General features: G+C 35.1%; 3 protein-coding genes across 3 annotated transcripts; 2 read left to right on the plus strand and 1 right to left on the minus strand.

The window, feature by feature from the left end:
• Positions 1–1,290: 1,290 nt before the first annotated feature.
• Positions 1,291–3,194, minus strand: LOC140879218 (inositol transporter 4-like). Its single transcript, XM_073282893.1, has 3 exons — positions 3,062–3,194; positions 1,848–2,977; positions 1,291–1,767 (listed from the first exon to the last, which is right to left on the minus strand). Exons 1-3 carry the CDS (start codon positions 3,192–3,194, stop codon positions 1,291–1,293), a joined length of 1,740 nt encoding a protein of 579 aa, XP_073138994.1.
• Positions 3,195–8,698: 5,504 nt separating this feature from the next.
• LOC140879219 (uncharacterized) lies at positions 8,699–11,003 on the plus strand. The gene is made up of 4 exons (XM_073282894.1): positions 8,699–8,855; positions 9,382–10,109; positions 10,191–10,689; positions 10,732–11,003. The coding sequence occupies exons 1-4, from the start codon at positions 8,699–8,701 to the stop codon at positions 11,001–11,003; spliced, it is 1,656 nt and encodes a 551-aa protein (XP_073138995.1).
• Positions 11,004–18,109: 7,106 nt separating this feature from the next.
• LOC140879220 (inositol transporter 4-like) lies at positions 18,110–20,015 on the plus strand. The gene is made up of 3 exons (XM_073282895.1): positions 18,110–18,242; positions 18,329–19,458; positions 19,539–20,015. The coding sequence occupies exons 1-3, from the start codon at positions 18,110–18,112 to the stop codon at positions 20,013–20,015; spliced, it is 1,740 nt and encodes a 579-aa protein (XP_073138996.1).
• The last annotated feature ends 1,244 nt before the right edge of the window (positions 20,016–21,259 follow it).

Below are 21,259 nucleotides of genomic sequence, written 5' to 3' on the forward strand. Positions count from 1 at the left end.
AAAAAAATCCATTTAATCAATTCAACTATTCAAGGCCTCAAGAGAACTCAAAGGAATAATAGAATGATTGAACTCCAAACAAGAGTTTCAATTTGAAACCTAATATCTCATTAATCATCGCAAACAAAATTAATTGACCACATATAGTTTTACATACCTAAATAAAAAACACGATCTAGAATGAAAGCAGAAAAATGATAGGCGTCCAGATTTCCGATCTCGATCTTCGAAGAAACGAATATGAGAAATTGAGAATTCAGACCAGCTGTGTGCGGCGCAACTTTCATCCAAAATAAAAGATAGAAGGCTTCAAAATTAAAAGACCAATTAAAAGACCCAATTCCCACATGCTACGATAAAAGACCAATTAAAAGAAAATTGATCTGGACCTGGGTAAGTGTGGCCGTGTGGGCTGAGCTTAAAAGAATTGTCTCTTCGCCTATACCAATTTTGAACATATGATCTCTTATATTCAAAAATAGTTTATTTCTTTATAAAACTCTTCTTTTCTTATTTTGTAGGTATCTATTCAAGAAATACTTTGTAGGTCAAAATACTTCTATATATGTTGAAGAATAGATGTTTCATAGACGAGAGAGTGCGCCGAATAAGAGGGAAAGATCATAAATCTTGAATATTATTATGAAGAACTCGTTAGTCGACTATCAGCGTTTTGTTGTGTTGCCGTGAAGTGTTGATGACGCTCGAAGACAACACTGGTGTAAAGTGTTGCTTGAAGTGTTATAAATAGATCTTAGTTTCGGTTTTCACAGAATTTGCGCGCATACATGATTTTTATTAGTTATTTTTTTTTTTAATTTTAATGTAATTTTATTCCGCTTATTGTTAATTGTTCTTGGCCTCTAATTTCACCTGACTCTCCCTAGACTTTAACACTACGGCTGTCAATTGTATTCACTTGTACAGATGCTCTTCAACGAGTGTTCCCAATTTGAACATATAAAATTGTATGGAATTTAAACTATGTCCATATTATACCATCCAATAAACAAGATATAATTCATCACCAAACATTATTTTTTATTTTAGATATGTGTTAGCTAGGTCGACATAAAAGTATTATTTTCTACGCTAAAATCCATAACAAGGTGCACCATGTATTTATAAGCATAATGCAATCAACTAATATCTCTAAAAAGGATATATATATATATATATATATATATATATATATATATATATAATTCAACAAAATTCATGAGATAAAAAATTACAACCAAAGTAATTAGTATTAATATGATATAACAAGAAAGAAAACAATTAGTTGTTTCACTTAGAATCATCATGATGAGCTTCCTCACAACTGTGAAACAGCTTGGGTTTGAATCCCTTGTGCAACATCTTTTCAACCTCTTCAAACTGCAATCCCTTTGTCTCCGGCACGAGGAAGAAGATGGCAACGAGTCCGATGAACGAAAATCCGGCAAACAAGAGAAATGTGCCCGAAGAACCTAGAGCTTGTGTTAAAGTTAAGAATGACTCGCTGACGATGAGATTGGAAAGCCAGTTGGAAACGGCTGCGATTCCTCCGCCGATGCCTCTGTATTGTAGTGGATATATCTCGGAGTTGACGATCCATGGGACGGACCCCATGCCGGGAGAATACGATATGATGTATAGTCCTAGAAGTAGAACCGCAAAGATCCCGAATTTGCTCGGACAGCCTTTGGCATACCAAATACGACCTTCTCCGCGACACATGGATTTTACAGCATCTGTTGCGGCCAAGCATGCCCCCGGTTGATACTGACAAAACAGGACACATGATCAGTATATGTAATATGTAATTATAACATTATAAGATCGAATTATATATATGTAATTACTTTGTTGGCTCCGTTGGCGCAGAAACCGCAATCTGTGGACACTTGAAGGCATGACATACAGTTCCAGGAATTAGATGGTTGTGCGGCTTGCAAGAAACTGGAACATGTCGAGTTGAGGCCGAAATGGGAAGATTGGAAAGTGCTAACTCGTGGTGCATGCTGAGAGGCTTCGAAGAACAGGGCAGATAGTGCAGCAAGGCAGATTATGATCCCACACATGGATATAAGCATCAATCTTCGTCTTCCGAATCTATCAACAAAAGCCATGCTAGCGAAGGAGCCAATGGCGTTGAGGCCGGACGTGATGAGAGACAGTGCTAAAGCTGTCTTGTTAGAAGCAAATCCGGCGAGCTGAACAATTGTTGGGCTGTAGTACATGACGGTGTTTATGCCGACGAGTTGTTGAGCAACTTGTACGGTTATACCTGCGTATAGGCCTCTTCTCACAACATCGTTTCTCCAAGCGTTTTTAAGTTTGGAAATTATATTATTATTGCTTCCTGCAGCTTGGTTTTCAGCTTCAATGGAAGATTGCATAGCGTTCATTTCATCTTGAACTTGGTGGGAATGAGGGTATATTTTGTCCAAAATGGCCCTCGCCTCATCGACTTTGCCCTGCCTATATAACCATCTAGGCGACTCGGGAAGCGACATCATCAAGAAGATCTGAACAAGGGCTGGAACTCCTGCTACCCCAAGCATCCAACGCCAAGTTCCAGGCACGTTTGTGAATGCTAAGTTGATAAGATAAGCCAAGAATTGTCCTCCAGTGATGAGCAGAGCATTAGTGCTGACCATGGCTCCCCTGATGCGAGCAGGGGACGCCTCGGAAATATAAAGTGGCGCGGTCATGGATGCCATCCCTACTCCAAAGCCGACTAGTATTCTTCCAAGAATGATCATCCAAGGGGCTACAGCCAAAGCCATGATAATGGCACCAAACAGAAAAAGGGCGTCCGCCAAAATCATGGATTTCTTTCGGCCATACTTGTCGTTAAACATTCCACCGAAAGCAGCGCCGATGATAGCTCCTGCGACTGCCATGCTCACCATTGTTTCCTGCAGCCATGTGTGTCTGTCCACAGATGGGTACTCATCTCGAATGTAAAGAAGGGCACCAGAAATAACACCTGCAAAGGCGGGTAACAAAACATTAATTAATATTATATATATATTTCTATAATTCCAAAATTCATATATATATAAATATTTACCCGTATCGTAACCAAACAAAAGCCCTCCTATGCCAGCAGAGAAAGCGAGACGCATGATGTAAGGTGTCTTCCATGTCGTGCTCCAGCATTCTGTGAATTCCGTTTTATCCGCTTTACTTACGCCTCCCTCCATTATTACAATCACTTCAAATTATCTTTTTTAGTTACGAAAACAATCAAGATTCACTCAAGAATCAGATCCAATTCACTCAAGAATCAGATCCAAAACCAAACAAGAAAACTCTATGTGTTTCAACTTCGATCTTAATTCTCCTGTCTTTCTGCATGCAAAATTTTTACGTACGACTGTGAGAGTATAGCGTGTGTGTGTTTTTATATATATATATAGACAACCAATTAGTGTTCCACTCCAAATCCCAATTAGAGAAGACCTAATCTAATTCTATATATCACTTTTCTCCAATTGCCATTTTATTATTAATATAATATAATATAATATCGCGTTATATATATAAATTTTACAAATTTGTTTATAATATATTTATCTATTGGGATATATTTTTACTAATTAATAATTAATTCTGATATTTTTTTATACAAAGCTAGAGTGTGATACTTATTTATCATAATATAATTTTTTTAAAAAAATATATAATCTTCTTTTGTTGTTCTTTAGGACGCCAAAAACTTGGTCGTTCCAAAAATATTGATTGTACTTTAATCTAACTCAAAAATAAAATATTAATGCACCAATTTAATATGACAGTACTAATTAATTAATCCGCGAGTTTACAAGCAAATTTTAGTATAAATAAGAAAATAAAGGGTTGTCATTCCATCGAGAATAACTAGAAAATATCAAATTAAATTATTTAAATTATATATAACCCCATAAAAGATAACCGAACAATTTAAATAAAATAATTTAAAACAAGATAAAAATTAATTATATATAGCTAGTTATATTTTGTTCAGTACTGTCAGGTACCCTATTAAAATTACCGAACCCTAGCTCAAAAATCCAACCCACACCCCAACCATAACTTTATCCATTAAAGATTATGACTTCAGTAAAAATATATGGTTTAATCATTGCGTAAAATACCCTAAGATTTTGGAGTATTGAACTCATTTTTATGGATGCTTATCGGACCTGATCAATCTAGAGTCAATCCAGGTCTAGTACGTTAAATCAGGAATCAATTGTATTGGTTCATAATTAACTGAATCTGACATAATATGATATAAGATTAGGATGTATGAAAATGAATCCCAAACCATGTTAATCAAACCATGTACCGGAATCGGTTTGGAATCGGTACCATACAATCATATTTGGTGGTTTGTGTACATAAAAATAAAGTGACATAAAATAGATAATTAATAAATTAATTATGTACAAATCTGTCTCGAAGTTTTGAACAATATACAAACTGTCTTAAATACAATGATTTTACAATGTGAATTCCTAGCACAAATGATCTTCAGCGATCAGATACAAATCTTTGTAAAGTGTGCTTGATTGATTGATCATGGTTTAGCTCGTGGAAGCTTCAATACTTAAATAGCAATTGTTCAAAATTATGAAAGTTCCATAGACTAGTGTTAGAATGAGCTTCCCTGACTAGTCTCCATCTTTATTTATAGACTTGAATATGCAACTGTCACAAATTTTTTTTAAAACATCTATTGAAAAATATAGTAGTTGTTATTTTTGTCCTATACCCACGTCATCATTCTCTGCTCTTGAGTCTTTACTAAATCAGTTAGGTACGGAATAATTTATGTGACGTCCCGTATTTTTTTGACATTTTCAAAAATTTATATATATATATATATATATATTTAAAACAAAACATGCTTCGTGCTCGTAGATACAAAGTACAATGCGTAAAAATTAAGTTCAACCAAAGCAACTCAAAATCTCATGGTTCAAAACTCTTTTAAACTATCATTGAACAAAAATGATGCTAACTCATACGGGCATGCCAAAACTTTCTCGTACATAAAAAACTTGAAACTGTAAATATGTGACATCATAATAACGTATTTAAAACATAATTTGATCTTAAAATGACCTGCTAAAATATAAGTTCAAATAAACATGCTTAAAATTAATAAAATGCCCAAGCTTCTGTGGACATGCTTGACATAAGCTTCTCGAACATTCGTGCCATGCAAATTCTTCTCGCCTCCTCGATTACTCGGTCCTAAAACAATCTTTAAATTATTAACTTCTTCTTTCACATTTGCACCATACAAGTATAGTGAGTCTAAATACTGAACAAGAAACCTTCACTACATAGCTGTTAATACATTATAAAAATCATTATGTCTTGGACGTGCAATCTTGAACATAAACATCATGCATATAAAATCATGGGAATAAAAATCCTTTATTTTATGTGATGAAATACATGCAATTGTGGCAATAATATCTTATGAGCACATGAGGTTCTTGTGATCACGGTTGTTTGTTCAACAAACCTATAGATGTACCATACATATTAGCCTCAGCTAAAATGCGCACAATCTCTGTACCATCCATATTGGCCTTGACCAATATACGTACCTTCATTCTTTGAAAAGACCCCTTCGGAGCTCATCCCGGAGTACCAGTCCCGTACTGCTACCACAAGAACACATACATCATCAAAATATTTTATCATGGTTTATCGAAACATCATCATAATCATAAAATTTGTCATGCTTTCTCGTCATAAACGTCATCATCATAAACTTTCTCATAATTTTATCATTCTCATCATAAAACATTTCCATTATAAAACTTCTTATCGTTCATGAAACATACTTAAAAATATTTTAAAATAATCTTGTCATCATGAACCTTGAGAATATCTTGAAACTTAACATGTCATGCTCTTTAAATCCTTTCATGCTAAAAAATCATGCATGCTAACTAAAAGAAAGATAAACACGTCCATTAAAATTTCACAATATTCATGTTTTTCATAAGAAACATAGCTTTCGTGAAAACATACTAGCATATAATGCATTACATGACTAAACAGATCCATGTGATTCGTTCTTTTCGTTCTTGACATCAAAACATGAAAATTTTTCATAGGAGCTCTTAAAAATACTTAAAACACCTTAAAAGACCATAAAAGTAAATTTAAGACCTTAATTTCATAAAACAAAATACCCGGGACAAAACCTCGGGCGCTGCGGCAACAAAAAATGAACGCCCTGGCACAGCCAGTGCGCTGGGCATCCAAAAAGGGGCGTCCTGGCGCGATGCCTGGGCACGGGGGTGCCCCTGCACTGCAGGTTGCCGAAATCTTGTTTTCTTTCATTTTTTGTCTTTTTCGATCCCTTTTTGAATGCAATCACTCACCCATCGAAACTTATGATCAAACGCATGAAAAACTTCAAAACTCAAAAAAGATTCACCCAAAAACATTCATCTTCAAAAGATTTGCATCAAAACTTTTCATTCAAAATACACACATCTAAATTTTTAGATTCACACATATTTTGTCATCAATTCTAAAAAATCTTTTCATAAAATGTCAACAACGATTCACGTTTCATAGTTATACATCATGTTATTAAAAATATTTTAAAATCAATTCAATATCCATTATATACACATCATCATACAAGTTTTTCATACCAAAATATATAAATTCTTGTATATTAGTTTCAAAAGCGTTTAAAACATGCCTGATTGTTGTAGGTTGTGATTAATTGGTACCTCGGTAGAGATCTAGCCTTGCACGACGAGATTGAGAGTTTTCTTCTTCCTTGGTGCAGGGTTTGAACGATAGAAGGGAGAGGGAAGATGGAGTAAGCGGTGGTTAAGAGAGAAAGTGATGAAATAATTTGACATTTACTCATTTTGTAACTAATGAGCTTGAAAGTCGGCCCATTAGTTGAAAAATACTAACTTTTAAAATTTTCTTATCTCAATTTTGAAATAAAACTGCACCAACATTAAACTTAAAATAAATATAAAAATATTTGATGTGGTGATAATTTATTATGGTTATTTGGGTTAAATTGATATGATTAGGAGAATTTGCATTGCTTTAATTCATTTTATAGTTTCTAATTATTGTTTTTGGTTGGATTTAGGATAAGAAGGAGAATGAGCAAAAGGTAGATGCATTTGAGAGGAAAAGATGGAAAAGCTATTGCGCAAGAATGAATTACGGAGCAGCAATGATAAAAAACGAATTTTTAATTTTAGAGAGATCCAACTATACCGTTCAGAATGAAGTTCTAAATGTTTTAAAGCTTTTGTCCAAATTTCAGCTCGATTCGATGGCTAGATCTTGAGATATGAAGTTTTAAACAACTTGCGCGCTGGAAAAAAATCTTGCTCGATCCGTGATGTTTGACGGATTGAGCGAGACCTGTGCTGCGGGAAAAAATTGGGACAGAAAGTTTCTCGCTCGATCGGTAACCTTTGACCAATCGAGCGAGACGAAAAGTCGAGAAATTATATTTTAAATAGAAAACTTTCTTGTGAAGGACTCTATACTTTAAATATCATCTAGAACTCAAAAATCTATCACTTTTCGGACGATAGAAAGCAGAGAACTCTCTTGGCGGCTATGTTTCTTCTCTCTTTTCTTAGATTTAATTTTTCTTTCATGAATTTCTCTGTAGAATTCATGAATATTGATGGCTAAGTTTTAGAACTTGGTTGAGGAAGACGAACTCTTGATTTTGTTTATTCATGAGATTTTGATTTTCAGTGTTTGATTATTATCGAGTATCAAAAGTTGTTTTGGACTGATTGTCATGCTTGTGTATGAGATTTTCGGATTGGCCATCTTAGGATTTTTCTATACAATCTAATTCTAAATTAGAATTCAAATCCGATATTGTTTGAATCAACTAATTTTCGAAGCAACTGCGTTTAATATTTTTCGCTGGTGAATTTGTTAAATCGTAGGAACAACAATTGACTAGATTAAATACAATCGCTGGTATTTGTGTTGTCTAGATTCATCAGTTTTACTCATTTGAATGCTACATTAGATTTAAATCTAGATCGCTGGTATCCGGGTTGATTTATTGGTAAGGGTTAATCTAGAACGCTGGTGTCTAATTAACTAAGATTAAGGTGAAACAGGAATTAAATTTTCAATGATGAATATTTGATAGGATTAATTATTTTTAGGTAATCGATGATTGAATGAATGATATCAAGGGTGTAGTCGACCGATACCAAGGCTTGTTTCTTATTGATTTCTTCAGTATAATTTTAATCTTGCATGTTGGTGATGAACTTGAATTTTAAATTGCTTAAATTTTCAGTAGTTAAGTTCAAGCTCAAAAACCCCTTTCCTTTATTTTAGAACACATTAAATTCCTCTTTCGTCGTGGGAACGATCCCTACTCACACTATTACGTATTTTGTTTATCTGATTGAGTCGGGTAATTTGGGCGTGACATGATTAAGCGCTACCAAATTTTGGCGCCGTTGCCGGGGAAGGCGTTTAGTTTATTTGTGTTCTTGTTTTTATTTTTATTTTCTATTCTTTCCACCAGTGCTTCTCGGGTTTGTTAATGCTTACAGGAGAATCTTCTGAAGAAGAATTCCCCTACGATTCAGAGATAGAGAGAACACTCCATAGAAAAAGGAAGGAGGCTCGTAGGAAACAAGAAGAGGACGAGCTATGGACTGAAATTCCCAAGGAATAAATGGCTGCCAACGCAAATCTGAGCCTGAGACAATTGGACACTCATGATCCAAACCAACAGCCCTTATGCATTACTTTTTCTACTCCAGAAAATAATGCTACTTTTGAGCTTAAATCTGGATTAATTGACTTGTTGCCTTCTTTTCATGGTCTTGCAGGTGAGAACCCTAACAAGAACTTGATGGAATTCTATGTGGTTTGCACAAGTATGAAACCCCATGGAGTGACAGAGGAGCAGATCCAACTAAGGACCTTTCCTTTCTCTTTGAAGAGTGCTGCTAAGGATTGGTTGTACTATTTACCCTCTGGATCCATCACGAATTGAACTGAGATAAAAGAAATTTTCTGGAGAAGTACTTCCCAGCTTCTAGAGCAGCCAACATCAGGAAGGAGATCTATGGGATCAAGCAATACACAAGAGAATCACTTCATGAATACTAGGAGCGGTTCAAAAAGCTTTGTTACCTCATGACAAGAGTATGTTAGATGCGGCCAGTGGAGGAGTTTTTGTGGACAAAACTCCAGTGCAATAAAGGAATTTGATCGAGAATATGACTGCTAATTCTCAGCAATTTGGCACCAATAGGAGTGATTCTGCACCTAAAAGGAGCAATGAGGTAAATGTTTCTTCCCTTGAACAACAACTGATTGATCTGACGTCTCTTGTGCGTCAAATAGCTGTAGGGAATGGACAAAATGTGAAGGTTTGTGGAATTTGCACTGCAAGGGGACATGCAACTGACATGTGTCCCACACTTCAAGAGGGATCTACTGAACAAGTTAATGCAGGAGGAGGATTTCCAGGGCCACCACAACGGAAATATGATCCTTACTCCAATACATACAATCCAGGTTGGAAGGATCATCCAAACCTCATATATGGAAATCCTGCAATGAACCAGCCTGCATTTCAAGTGGAGCCAAATAATCAAGCATATAGGCCACCGTATCCTCCACCACAGAGTCCTCAAATTCCAACGCCTGGTGAGTTTCTAGAAAATATAGTTAAGGATCTTGCAACTAACACTTTGAATTTTCAACAGGAAATGAGAGAAAGTATCCAACACTTGAATACCCAGGTGGGGCAGTTGGCAACCGCAATCAATAAGTTGGAGGCACAAAGTTCTAGCAGTTTGCCATCACAGAGAATGGTGAATCCAAAGGATAATGTGAGTGCAAACACTTTGAGGAGTGGAAAGGAGTTAAAGGTCAATGAAGAGGCGGTACAAACAACCGCAAAGAAGGAAGAGGTGGAGGAATCCAAACTGGATGAGACAAGTCAAAAAGACACACCAAGAGGTATGTTTCCTCCTCTTTCTGAGTATAAACCGGTAGCCCCTCTTCCCTTAGCATTAAAAGAGTCTAGGAAGGATGAGAGCATTAAGGGACTGTATGAAACTTTTAGATGTGAGGTGAATATTTCTTTGTTAGATGCTATCAAACAAGTGCCTCGCTATGTTAAATTTTTAAAATAATTATGTACTGCGAAAAAGAAACAAAAACTGAAGGGATGTCGGAGAGTTGAATTGGGAGAACAGGTTTCTGCTGTGATACAAAGAAAAATACCTACAAAATGCAAGGATCCAGGTATGTTTTCTATTCGTTGTAAGATAGGAGATATTCAGCTTGATACAGCCATGCTAGACTTAGGAGCGTTGATTAATGTCATGCCATATTCTGTTTATGCCTCCTTAAAACTAGGGCCCTTGAATGAGACTACAATTTTTGTTCAGATGGCTGATAAATCTACAATTTTTCCTAGAGGAGTGATAGAGGATGTTCTTGTGCAAGTTGGTAAATTGATTTTTCCTACTGATTTTTATGTGCTTGACATGAAAAACAATGATTTGAATAATCCAATTTTGCTAGGAAGACCATTTTTGAAAACTTCAAAGTCCATTATAGATGTCAATAATGGTACTCTTACTATGGAATTTGATGGGAAAATTATTGAGTTTAATATTTTTGATTCCCTGAAAACTCCTGGTGAAAGTATGGTTAATAATCTTGATGTTAATGATTAATTGTCACCAGAACACAAGGAAGTTGTGAATAAGGATGGGTTGAAGAAAGTAATGGCACAACATGCTAAAAATTCTGTTGCTGAAATTTTTAACTTTGAATTGCAGGTACCTAAAATTGAGACAAAACTTTCTCCAGATAGAGAAAAAGGAATGCCTAAGGAAAAAAGAAGAAATCGTCCAGAGATGGGGATACCCAAGAAGAGAAAGCATAGAAAGAAAATAATTGCAAAACTGTTCAAGTGGGTGAAGGTGGACAAGGGAGCTAGATATGAACCACCATGATGAACTGAAGCATGCAGTCGGGCCGACGACTGTAAACAGAGGCGCTGCTTGGAAGGCAACCCAAGGGGAGTTTTTCTTTTCTTTCTTAGTATTTTTATTTTTGTTTTGCATTTTTACTTACATTGGGGACAATGTAAGATTTTAATTATGGGGGAGATGACTTAGCCAGTCATTGAGAGAGTTTTGCCGTTTTTATGAGAAAATTTTTTATTTTAGAGCTCATAGTTTGTGATGAATTTGACTGTTGAAATTCACTAGCCCATGATGATATCTAATTGATGACATGCATGCTTTTGAAAATAGATGATTCGCTAACCTTGGAACACTTTGATCTCTAATGCAAATTAGACTTTGATATGGTTCTTGAATATTCTTTAGCACTCATGAGTCATGGCTTATGAATTGTATATGACATAGTGAAGGTCGTGTGAGCCTTGTGATAGTCTTAGGAAGTCGCTAGCCTATCAACCTCCCTTTTGAGCTTAATCGAAAGAAAAAGAAAAAAGAGCAAAGAATGGAGTTATTAAGGTGAGCGGAGGCATTGGAATGAGGATTGAAATTCTATTCCTACAAATTCCAAGAGCTAAAAATGGAGGAGAATGTATGGAGTTGAGGATAACCAGGTGCAATTACTCGGACAAGTGAAAATACTATAAAACTTCTCAATGGTTTAATTTGATTTGTTGGTGTGCAACTTGAGCTATTGTAAGTTTTACATTGAATGGATCTGTGAAGTGTGCATGATACTTGCTAATGACCATACACACACACACACACATTCGGGGCTATATCTCTAGTTGAAGTGTCTGGATATTGAACTTGTTCCGTTGTTAGCATTTTAACGCCTTTCTTGATCATGCATTGAGTTTATTCCTGAGGCACAAATGTGTAAATCATGGTCATTTTTGTTACCAATTATGAGTTCGAACTTATTTTTTTTGTTTTAATGTCAAGACTGAAAAGAACAAATCGCGTGGATCTGTTTAGTCATGTAATGCATTATATGCTAGTATGTTTTCACGAAAGCTATGTTTCTTATGAAAAACATGAATGTTGTGAAATTTTCATGAGGTAACAAACCTTCATAGGTATATTGAATTAATAAGTTTTCACTTATCTGATGTTGCGGACAGCTAGCACAAAGCTTTTTGAACCGCTCCTAGTATTCATGAAGTGATTCCCCTATGTATTGCTTGATCCTATAGATATCCTTCCTGATGTTGGCTGCTCTAGAAGCTGGGAAGTACTTCTCCAGAAAATTTCTTTTATCTCAGTCCAAGTCGTGATGGATCCAGAGGGTAAATAGTACAGCCAATCCTTAGCAGCACCCTTCAAAAAGAAAGGAAAGGTCCTTAGTTGGATCTGCTCCTCAGTAACTCCATGGGGTTTCATACTTGTGCAAACCACATGGAATTCCATCAAGTGCTTGTTAGGGTTCTCACATGCAAGACCATGAAAAGAAGACAATAAGTGAATTAATCCAGATTTAAGCTCAAAAGTAGCATTATTTTCTAGAGTAGAAAAAGTAATGCATAAGGGCTGTTGGCTTGGATCATGAGTGCCCAATTGTCTCAGGCTCAGATTTGCGTTGGCAGCCATTTCTTCCTTAGGAATTTCAGTCCGTAGCTCGTCCTCTTCTTGTTTCCTACGAGCCTCCTTCCTTTTTCTATGGAGTGTTCTCTCTATCTCTGAATCGTAGGGGAATTCTTCTTCAGAAGATTCTCCTATAAGCATTAACAAACCCGAGAAGCACTGGTGGAAATAATAGAAAATAAAAATAAAAACAAGAACACAAATAAACTAAACGTCTTCCCCGGCAACGGCGCCAAAATTTGGTAGCGCTTAATCTTGTCACGCCCAAATTACCCGACTCAATCAGATAAACAAAATACGTAGTAGTGTGAGTAAAGATCGTTCCCACGAGAAAAGAGAAATTTAATGTGTTCTAAAATAAAGGAAAGGGGTTTTTGAGCTAGAACTTAACTACTAAAAATTTAAGCAATTTAAAATTCAAGTTTATCACCAACATGCAAGATTAAAAATTATACTGAAGAAATCAATAAGAAACAAGTCTTGGTATCGGTCGACTACACCCTTGATATCATTCATTCAATCATCGATTACCTAAAAATAATTAATCCTATCAAATATTCATCATTGAAAATTTAATTCCTGTTTCACCTTAATCTTAGTTAATTAGACACCAGCGTTCTAGATTAACCCTTACCAATAAATCAACCCGGATACCAGCGATCTAGATTTAAATCTAATGTAGCATTCAAATGAGTAAAACTGATGAATCTAGACAACACAAATACCAGCGATTGTATTTAATCTAGTCAATTGTTGTTCCTACGATTTAACAAATTCACCAGCGGAAAATATTAAATGCAGTTGCTTCGAAAATTAGTTGATTCAAACAATATCAGATTTGAATTCTAATTTAGAATTAGATTGTATAGCAAAATCCTAAGATGGCCAATCCGAAAATCTCATACACAAGCATGACAATCAGTCCAAAACAACTTTTGATACTCGATAATAATCAAACACTGAAAATCAAAATCTCATGAATAAACAAAATCAAGAGTTCGTCTTCCTCAACCAAGTTCTAAAACTTAGCCATCAATATTCATGAATTCTACAGAAAAATTCATGAAAGAAAAATTAAATCTAAGAAAAGAGAGAAGAAACATAGCCGCCAAGAGAGTTCTCTGCTTTCTATCGTCCGAAAAGTGATAGATTTTTGAGTTCTAGATGATATTTAAAGTATAGAGTCCTTCACAAGAAAGTTTTCTATTTAAAATATAATTTCTCGACTTTTCGTCTCGCTCGATTGGTCAAAGGTTACCGATCGAGCGAGAAACTTTCTGTCCCAATTTTTTCCCGCAGCACAGGTCTCGCTCAATCCGTCAAACATCACGGATCGAGCGAGCAAGATTTTTTTCCAGCGCGCAAGTTGTTTAAAACTTCATATCTCAAGATCTAGCCATCGAATCGAGCTGAAATTTGGACAAAAGCTTTAAAACATTTAGAACTTCATTCTGAACGGTATAGTTGGATCTCTCTAAAATTAAAAATTCGTTTTTTATCATTGCTGCTCCGTAATTCATTCTTGCGCAATAGCTTTTCCATCTTTTCCTCTCAAATGCATCTACCTTTTGCTCATTCTCCTTCTTATCCTAAATCCAACCAAAAACAATAATTAGAAACTATAAAATGAATTAAAGCAATGCAAATTCTCCTAATCATATCAATTTAACCCAAATAACCATAATAAATTATCACCACATCAAATATTTTTATATTTATTTTAAGTTTAATGTTGGTGCAGTTTTATTTCAAAATTGAGATAAGCAAATTTTAAAAGTTAGTATTTTTCAACTAATGGGCCGACTTTCAAGCTCATTAGTTACAAAATGAGTAGGTGTCAAATTATTTCATCACTTTCTCTCTTAACCACCGCTTACTCCATCTTCCCTCTCCCTTCTATCGTTCAAACCCTGCACTAAGGAAGAAGAAAACTCTCAATCTCATCGTGCAAGGCTAGATCTCTACCGAGGTACCAATTAATCACAACCTACAACAATCAGGCATGTTTTAAACGCTTTTGAAACTAATATACGAGAATTTATATATTTTGGTATGAAAAACTTGTATGATGATGTGTATATAATGGATATTGAATTGATTTTAAAATATTTTTAATAACATGATGTATAACTATGAAACGTGAATCGTTGTTGACATTTTATGAAAAGATTTTTTAGAATTGATGACAAAATATGTGTGAATCTAAAAATTTAGATGTGTGTATTTTGAATGAAAAGTTTTGATGCAAATCTTTTGAAGATGAATGTTTTTGGGTGAATCTTTTTTGAGTTTTGAAGTTTTTCATGCGTTTGATCATAAGTTTCGATGGGTGAGTGATTGCATTCAAAAAGGGATCGAAAAAGACAAAAAATGAAAGAAAACAAGATTTCGGCAACCTGCAGTGCAGGGGCACCCCCGTGCCCAGGCATCGTGCCAGGACGCCCCTTTTTGGGTGCCCAGCGCACTGGCTGTGCCAGGGCGTTCATTTTTTGGTGCCGCAGCGCTCGAGGTTTTGTCCCGGGTATTTTGTTTTATGAAATTAAGGTCTTAAATTTACTTTTATGGTCTTTTAAGGTGTTTTAAGTATTTTTAAGAGCTCCTATGAAAAATTTTCATGTTTTGATGTCAAGAACGAAAAGAACGAATCACATGGATCTGTTTAGTCATGTAATGCATTATATGCTAGTATGTTTTCACGAAAGCTATGTTTCTTATGAAAAACATGAATATTGTGAAATTTTAATGGACGTGTTTATCTTTCTTTTAGTTAGCATGCATGATTTTTTAGCATGAAAGGATTTAAAGAGCATGACATGTTAAGTTTCAAGATATTCTCAAGGTTCATGATGACAAGATTATTTTAAAATATTTTTAAGTATGTTTCATGAACGATAAGAAGTTTTATAATGGAAATGTTTTATGATGAGAATGATAAAATTATGAGAAAGTTTATGATGATGACGTTTATGACGAGAAAGCATGACAAATTTTATGATTATGATGATGTTTCGATAAACCATGATAAAATATTTTGATGATATATGTGTTCTTGTGGTAGCAGTACGGGACTGGTACTCCAGGATGAGCTCCGAAGGGGTCTTTTCAAAGAATGAAGGTACGTATATTGGTCAAGGCCAATATGGATGGTACAGAGATTGTGCGCATTTTAGCTGAGGCTAGTATGTATGGTACATCTATAGGTTTGTTGAACAAACAACCGTGATCACAAGAACCTCATGTGCTCATAAGATATTATTGCCACAATTGCATGTATTTCATCACATAAAATAAAGGATTTTTATTCCCATGATTTTATATGCATGATGTTTATGTTCAAGATTGCACGTCCAAGACATAATGATTTTTATAATGTATTAATAGCTATGTAGTGAAGGTTTCTTGTTCAGTATTTAGACTCACTATACTTGTATGGTGCAAATATGAAAGAAGAAGTTAATAATTTAAAGATTGTTTTAGGACCGAGTAATCGAGGAGGCGAGAAGAATTTGCATGGCACGAATGTTCGAGAAGCTTATGTCAAGCATGTCCACAGAAGCTTGGGCATTTTATTAATTTTAAGCATGTTTATTTGAACTTATATTTTAGCAGGTCATTTTAAGATCAAATTATGTTTTAAATACGTTATTATGATATCACATATTTACAGTTTCAAGTTTTTTATGTATGAGAAAGTTTTGGCATGCCCGTATGAGTTAGCATCATTTTTGTTCAATGATAGTTTAAAAGAGTTTTGAACCATGAGATTTTGAGTTGCTTTGGTTGAACTTAATTTTTACGCATTGTACTTTGTATCTACGAGCACGAAGCATGTTTTGTTTTAAATATATATATATATATATATAAATTTTTGAAAATGTCAAAAAAATACGGGACGTCACATAAATTATTCCGTACCTAACTGATTTAGTAAAGACTCAAGAGCATAGAATGATGACGTGGGTATAGGACAAAAATAACAACTACTATATTTTTCAATAGATGTTTTAAAAAAAATTTGTGACAGTTGCATATTCAAGTCTATAAATAAAGATGGAGACTAGTCAGGGAAGCTCTCTCTAACACTAGTCTATGGAACTTTCATAATTTTGAACAATTGCTATTTAAGTATTGAAGCTTCCACGAGCTAAACCATGATCAATCAATCAAGCACACTTTACAAAGATTTGTATCTGATCGCTGAAGATCATTTGTGCTAGGAATTCACATTGTAAAATCATTGTATTTAAGACAGTTTGTATATTGTTCAAAACTTCGAGACAGATTTGTACATAATTAATTTATTAATTATCTATTTTATGTCACTTTATTTTTATGTACACAAACCACCAAATATGATTGTATGGTACCGATTCCAAACCGATTCCGGTACATGGTTTGATTAACATGGTTTGGGATTCATTTTCATACATCCTAATCTTATATCATATTATGTCAGATTCAGTTAATTATGAACCAATACAATTGATTCCTGATTTAACGTACTAGACCTGGATTGACTCTAGATTGATCAGGTCCGATAAGCATCCATAAAAATGAGTTCAATACTCCAAAATCTTAGGGTATTTTACGCAATGATTAAACCATATATTTTTACTGAAGTCATAATCTTTAATGGATAAAGTTATGGTTGGGGTGTGGGTTGGATTTTTGAGCTAGGGTTCGGTAATTTTAATAGGGTACCTGACAGTACTGAACAAAATATAACTAGCTATATATAATTAATTTTTATCTTGTTTTAAATTATTTTATTTAAATTGTTCGGTTATCTTTTATGGGGTTATATATAATTTAAATAATTTAATTTGATATTTTCTAGTTATTCTCGATGGAATGACAACCCTTTATTTTCTTATTTATACTAAAATTTGCTTGTAAACTCGCGGATTAATTAATTAGTACTGTCATATTAAATTGGTGCATTAATATTTTATTTTTGAGTTAGATTAAAGTACAATCAATATTTTTGGAACGACCAAGTTTTTGGCGTCCTAAAGAACAACAAAAGAAGATTATATATTTTTTTAAAAAAATTATATTATGATAAATAAGTATCACACTCTAGCTTTGTATAAAAAAATATCAGAATTAATTATTAATTAGTAAAAATATATCCCAATAGATAAATATATTATAAACAAATTTGTAAAATTTATATATATAACGCGATATTATATTATATTATATTAATAATAAAATGGCAATTGGAGAAAAGTGATATATAGAATTAGATTAGGTCTTCTCTAATTGGGATTTGGAGTGGAACACTAATTGGTTGTCTATATATATATATAAAAACACACACACGCTATACTCTCACAGTCGTACGTAAAAATTTTGCATGCAGAAAGACAGGAGAATTAAGATCGAAGTTGAAACACATAGAGTTTTCTTGTTTGGTTTTGGATCTGATTCTTGAGTGAATTGGATCTGATTCTTGAGTGAATCTTGATTGTTTTCGTAACTAAAAAAGATAATTTGAAGTGATTGTAATAATGGAGGGAGGCGTAAGTAAAGCGGATAAAACGGAATTCACAGAATGCTGGAGCACGACATGGAAGACACCTTACATCATGCGTCTCGCTTTCTCTGCTGGCATAGGAGGGCTTTTGTTTGGTTACGATACGGGTAAATATTTATATATATATATGAATTTTGGAATTATAGAAATATATATATAATATTAATTAATGTTTTGTTACCCGCCTTTGCAGGTGTTATTTCTGGTGCCCTTCTTTACATTCGAGATGAGTACCCATCTGTGGACAGACACACATGGCTGCAGGAAACAATGGTGAGCATGGCAGTCGCAGGAGCTATCATCGGCGCTGCTTTCGGTGGAATGTTTAACGACAAGTATGGCCGAAAGAAATCCATGATTTTGGCGGACGCCCTTTTTCTGTTTGGTGCCATTATCATGGCTTTGGCTGTAGCCCCTTGGATGATCATTCTTGGAAGAATACTAGTCGGCTTTGGAGTAGGGATGGCATCCATGACCGCGCCACTTTATATTTCCGAGGCGTCCCCTGCTCGCATCAGGGGAGCCATGGTCAGCACTAATGCTCTGCTCATCACTGGAGGACAATTCTTGGCTTATCTTATCAACTTAGCATTCACAAACGTGCCTGGAACTTGGCGTTGGATGCTTGGGGTAGCAGGAGTTCCAGCCCTTGTTCAGATCTTCTTGATGATGTCGCTTCCCGAGTCGCCTAGATGGTTATATAGGCAGGGCAAAGTCGATGAGGCGAGGGCCATTTTGGACAAAATATACCCTCATTCCCACCAAGTTCAAGATGAAATGAACGCTATGCAATCTTCCATTGAAGCTGAAAACCAAGCTGCAGGAAGCAATAATAATATAATTTCCAAACTTAAAAACGCTTGGAGAAACGATGTTGTGAGAAGAGGCCTATACGCAGGTATAACCGTACAAGTTGCTCAACAACTCGTCGGCATAAACACCGTCATGTACTACAGCCCAACAATTGTTCAGCTCGCCGGATTTGCTTCTAACAAGACAGCTTTAGCACTGTCTCTCATCACGTCCGGCCTCAACGCCATTGGCTCCTTCGCTAGCATGGCTTTTGTTGATAGATTCGGAAGACGAAGATTGATGCTTATATCCATGTGTGGGATCATAATCTGCCTTGCTGCACTATCTGCCCTGTTCTTCGAAGCCTCTCAGCATGCACCACGAGTTAGCACTTTCCAATCTTCCCATTTCGGCCTCAACTCGACATGTTCCAGTTTCTTGCAAGCCGCACAACCATCTAATTCCTGGAACTGTATGTCATGCCTTCAAGTGTCCACAGATTGCGGTTTCTGCGCCAACGGAGCCAACAAAGTAATTACATATATATAATTCGATCTTATAATGTTATAATTACATATTACATATACTGATCATGTGTCCTGTTTTGTCAGTATCAACCGGGGGCATGCTTGGCCGCAACAGATGCTGTAAAATCCATGTGTCGCGGAGAAGGTCGTATTTGGTATGCCAAAGGCTGTCCGAGCAAATTCGGGATCTTTGCGGTTCTACTTCTAGGACTATACATCATATCGTATTCTCCCGGCATGGGGTCCGTCCCATGGATCGTCAACTCCGAGATATATCCACTACAATACAGAGGCATCGGCGGAGGAATCGCAGCCGTTTCCAACTGGCTTTCCAATCTCATCGTCAGCGAGTCATTCTTAACTTTAACACAAGCTCTAGGTTCTTCGGGCACATTTCTCTTGTTTGCCGGATTTTCGTTCATCGGACTCGTTGCCATCTTCTTCCTCGTGCCGGAGACAAAGGGATTGCAGTTTGAAGAGGTTGAAAAGATGTTGCACAAGGGATTCAAACCCAAGCTGTTTCACAGTTGTGAGGAAGCTCATCATGATGATTCTAAGTGAAACAACTAATTGTTTTCTTTCTTGTTATATCATATTAATACTAATTACTTTGGTTGTAATTTTTTATCTCATGAATTTTGTTGAATTATATATATATATATATATATATATATATATATATATATCCTTTTTAGAGATATTAGTTGATTGCATTATGCTTATAAATACATGGTGCACCTTGTTATGGATTTTAGCGTAGAAAATAATACTTTTATGTCGACCTAGCTAACACATATCTAAAATAAAAAATAATGTTTGGTGATGAATTATATCTTGTTTATTGGATGGTATAATATGGACATAGTTTAAATTCCATACAATTTTATATGTTCAAATTGGGAACACTCGTTGAAGAGCATCTGTACAAGTGAATACAATTGACAGCCGTAGTGTTAAAGTCTAGGGAGAGTCAGGTGAAATTAGAGGCCAAGAACAATTAACAATAAGCGGAATAAAATTACATTAAAATTAAAAAAAAAATAACTAATAAAAATCATGTATGCGCGCAAATTCTGTGAAAACCGAAACTAAGATCTATTTATAACACTTCAAGCAACACTTTACACCAGTGTTGTCTTCGAGCGTCATCAACACTTCACGGCAACACAACAAAACGCTGATAGTCGACTAACGAGTTCTTCATAATAATATTCAAGATTTATGATCTTTCCCTCTTATTCGGCGCACTCTCTCGTCTATGAAACATCTATTCTTCAACATATATAGAAGTATTTTGACCTAGAAAGTATTTCTTGAATAGATACCTACAAAATAAGAAAAGAAGAGTTTTATAAAGAAATAAACTATTTTTGAATATAAGAGATCATATGTTCAGAATTGGTATAGGCGAAGAGACAATTCTTTTAAGCTCAGCCCACACGGCCACACTTACCCAGGTCCAGATCAATTTTCTTTTAATTGGTCTTTTATCGTAGCATGTGGGAATTGGGTCTTTTAATTGGTCTTTTAATTTTGAAGCCTTCTATCTTCTATTTTGGATGAAAGTTGCACCGCACACAGCTGGTCTGAATTCTCAATTTCTCATATTCGTTTCTTCGAAGATCGAGATTGGAAATCTGGACGCCTATCATTTTTCTGCTTTTATTCTAGATCGTGTTTTTTATTTAGGTATGTAAAACTATATGTGGTCAATTAATTTTGTTTGCGATGATTAATGAGATATTAGGTTTCAAATTGAAACTCTTGTTTGGAGTTCAATCATTCTATTATTCCTTTGAGTTCTC

This window comes from Henckelia pumila, chromosome 2, assembly GCF_033568475.1.
Source record: "Henckelia pumila isolate YLH828 chromosome 2, ASM3356847v2, whole genome shotgun sequence".
In the NCBI taxonomy this organism is placed as follows: Eukaryota; Viridiplantae; Streptophyta; class Magnoliopsida; order Lamiales; family Gesneriaceae; genus Henckelia; species Henckelia pumila.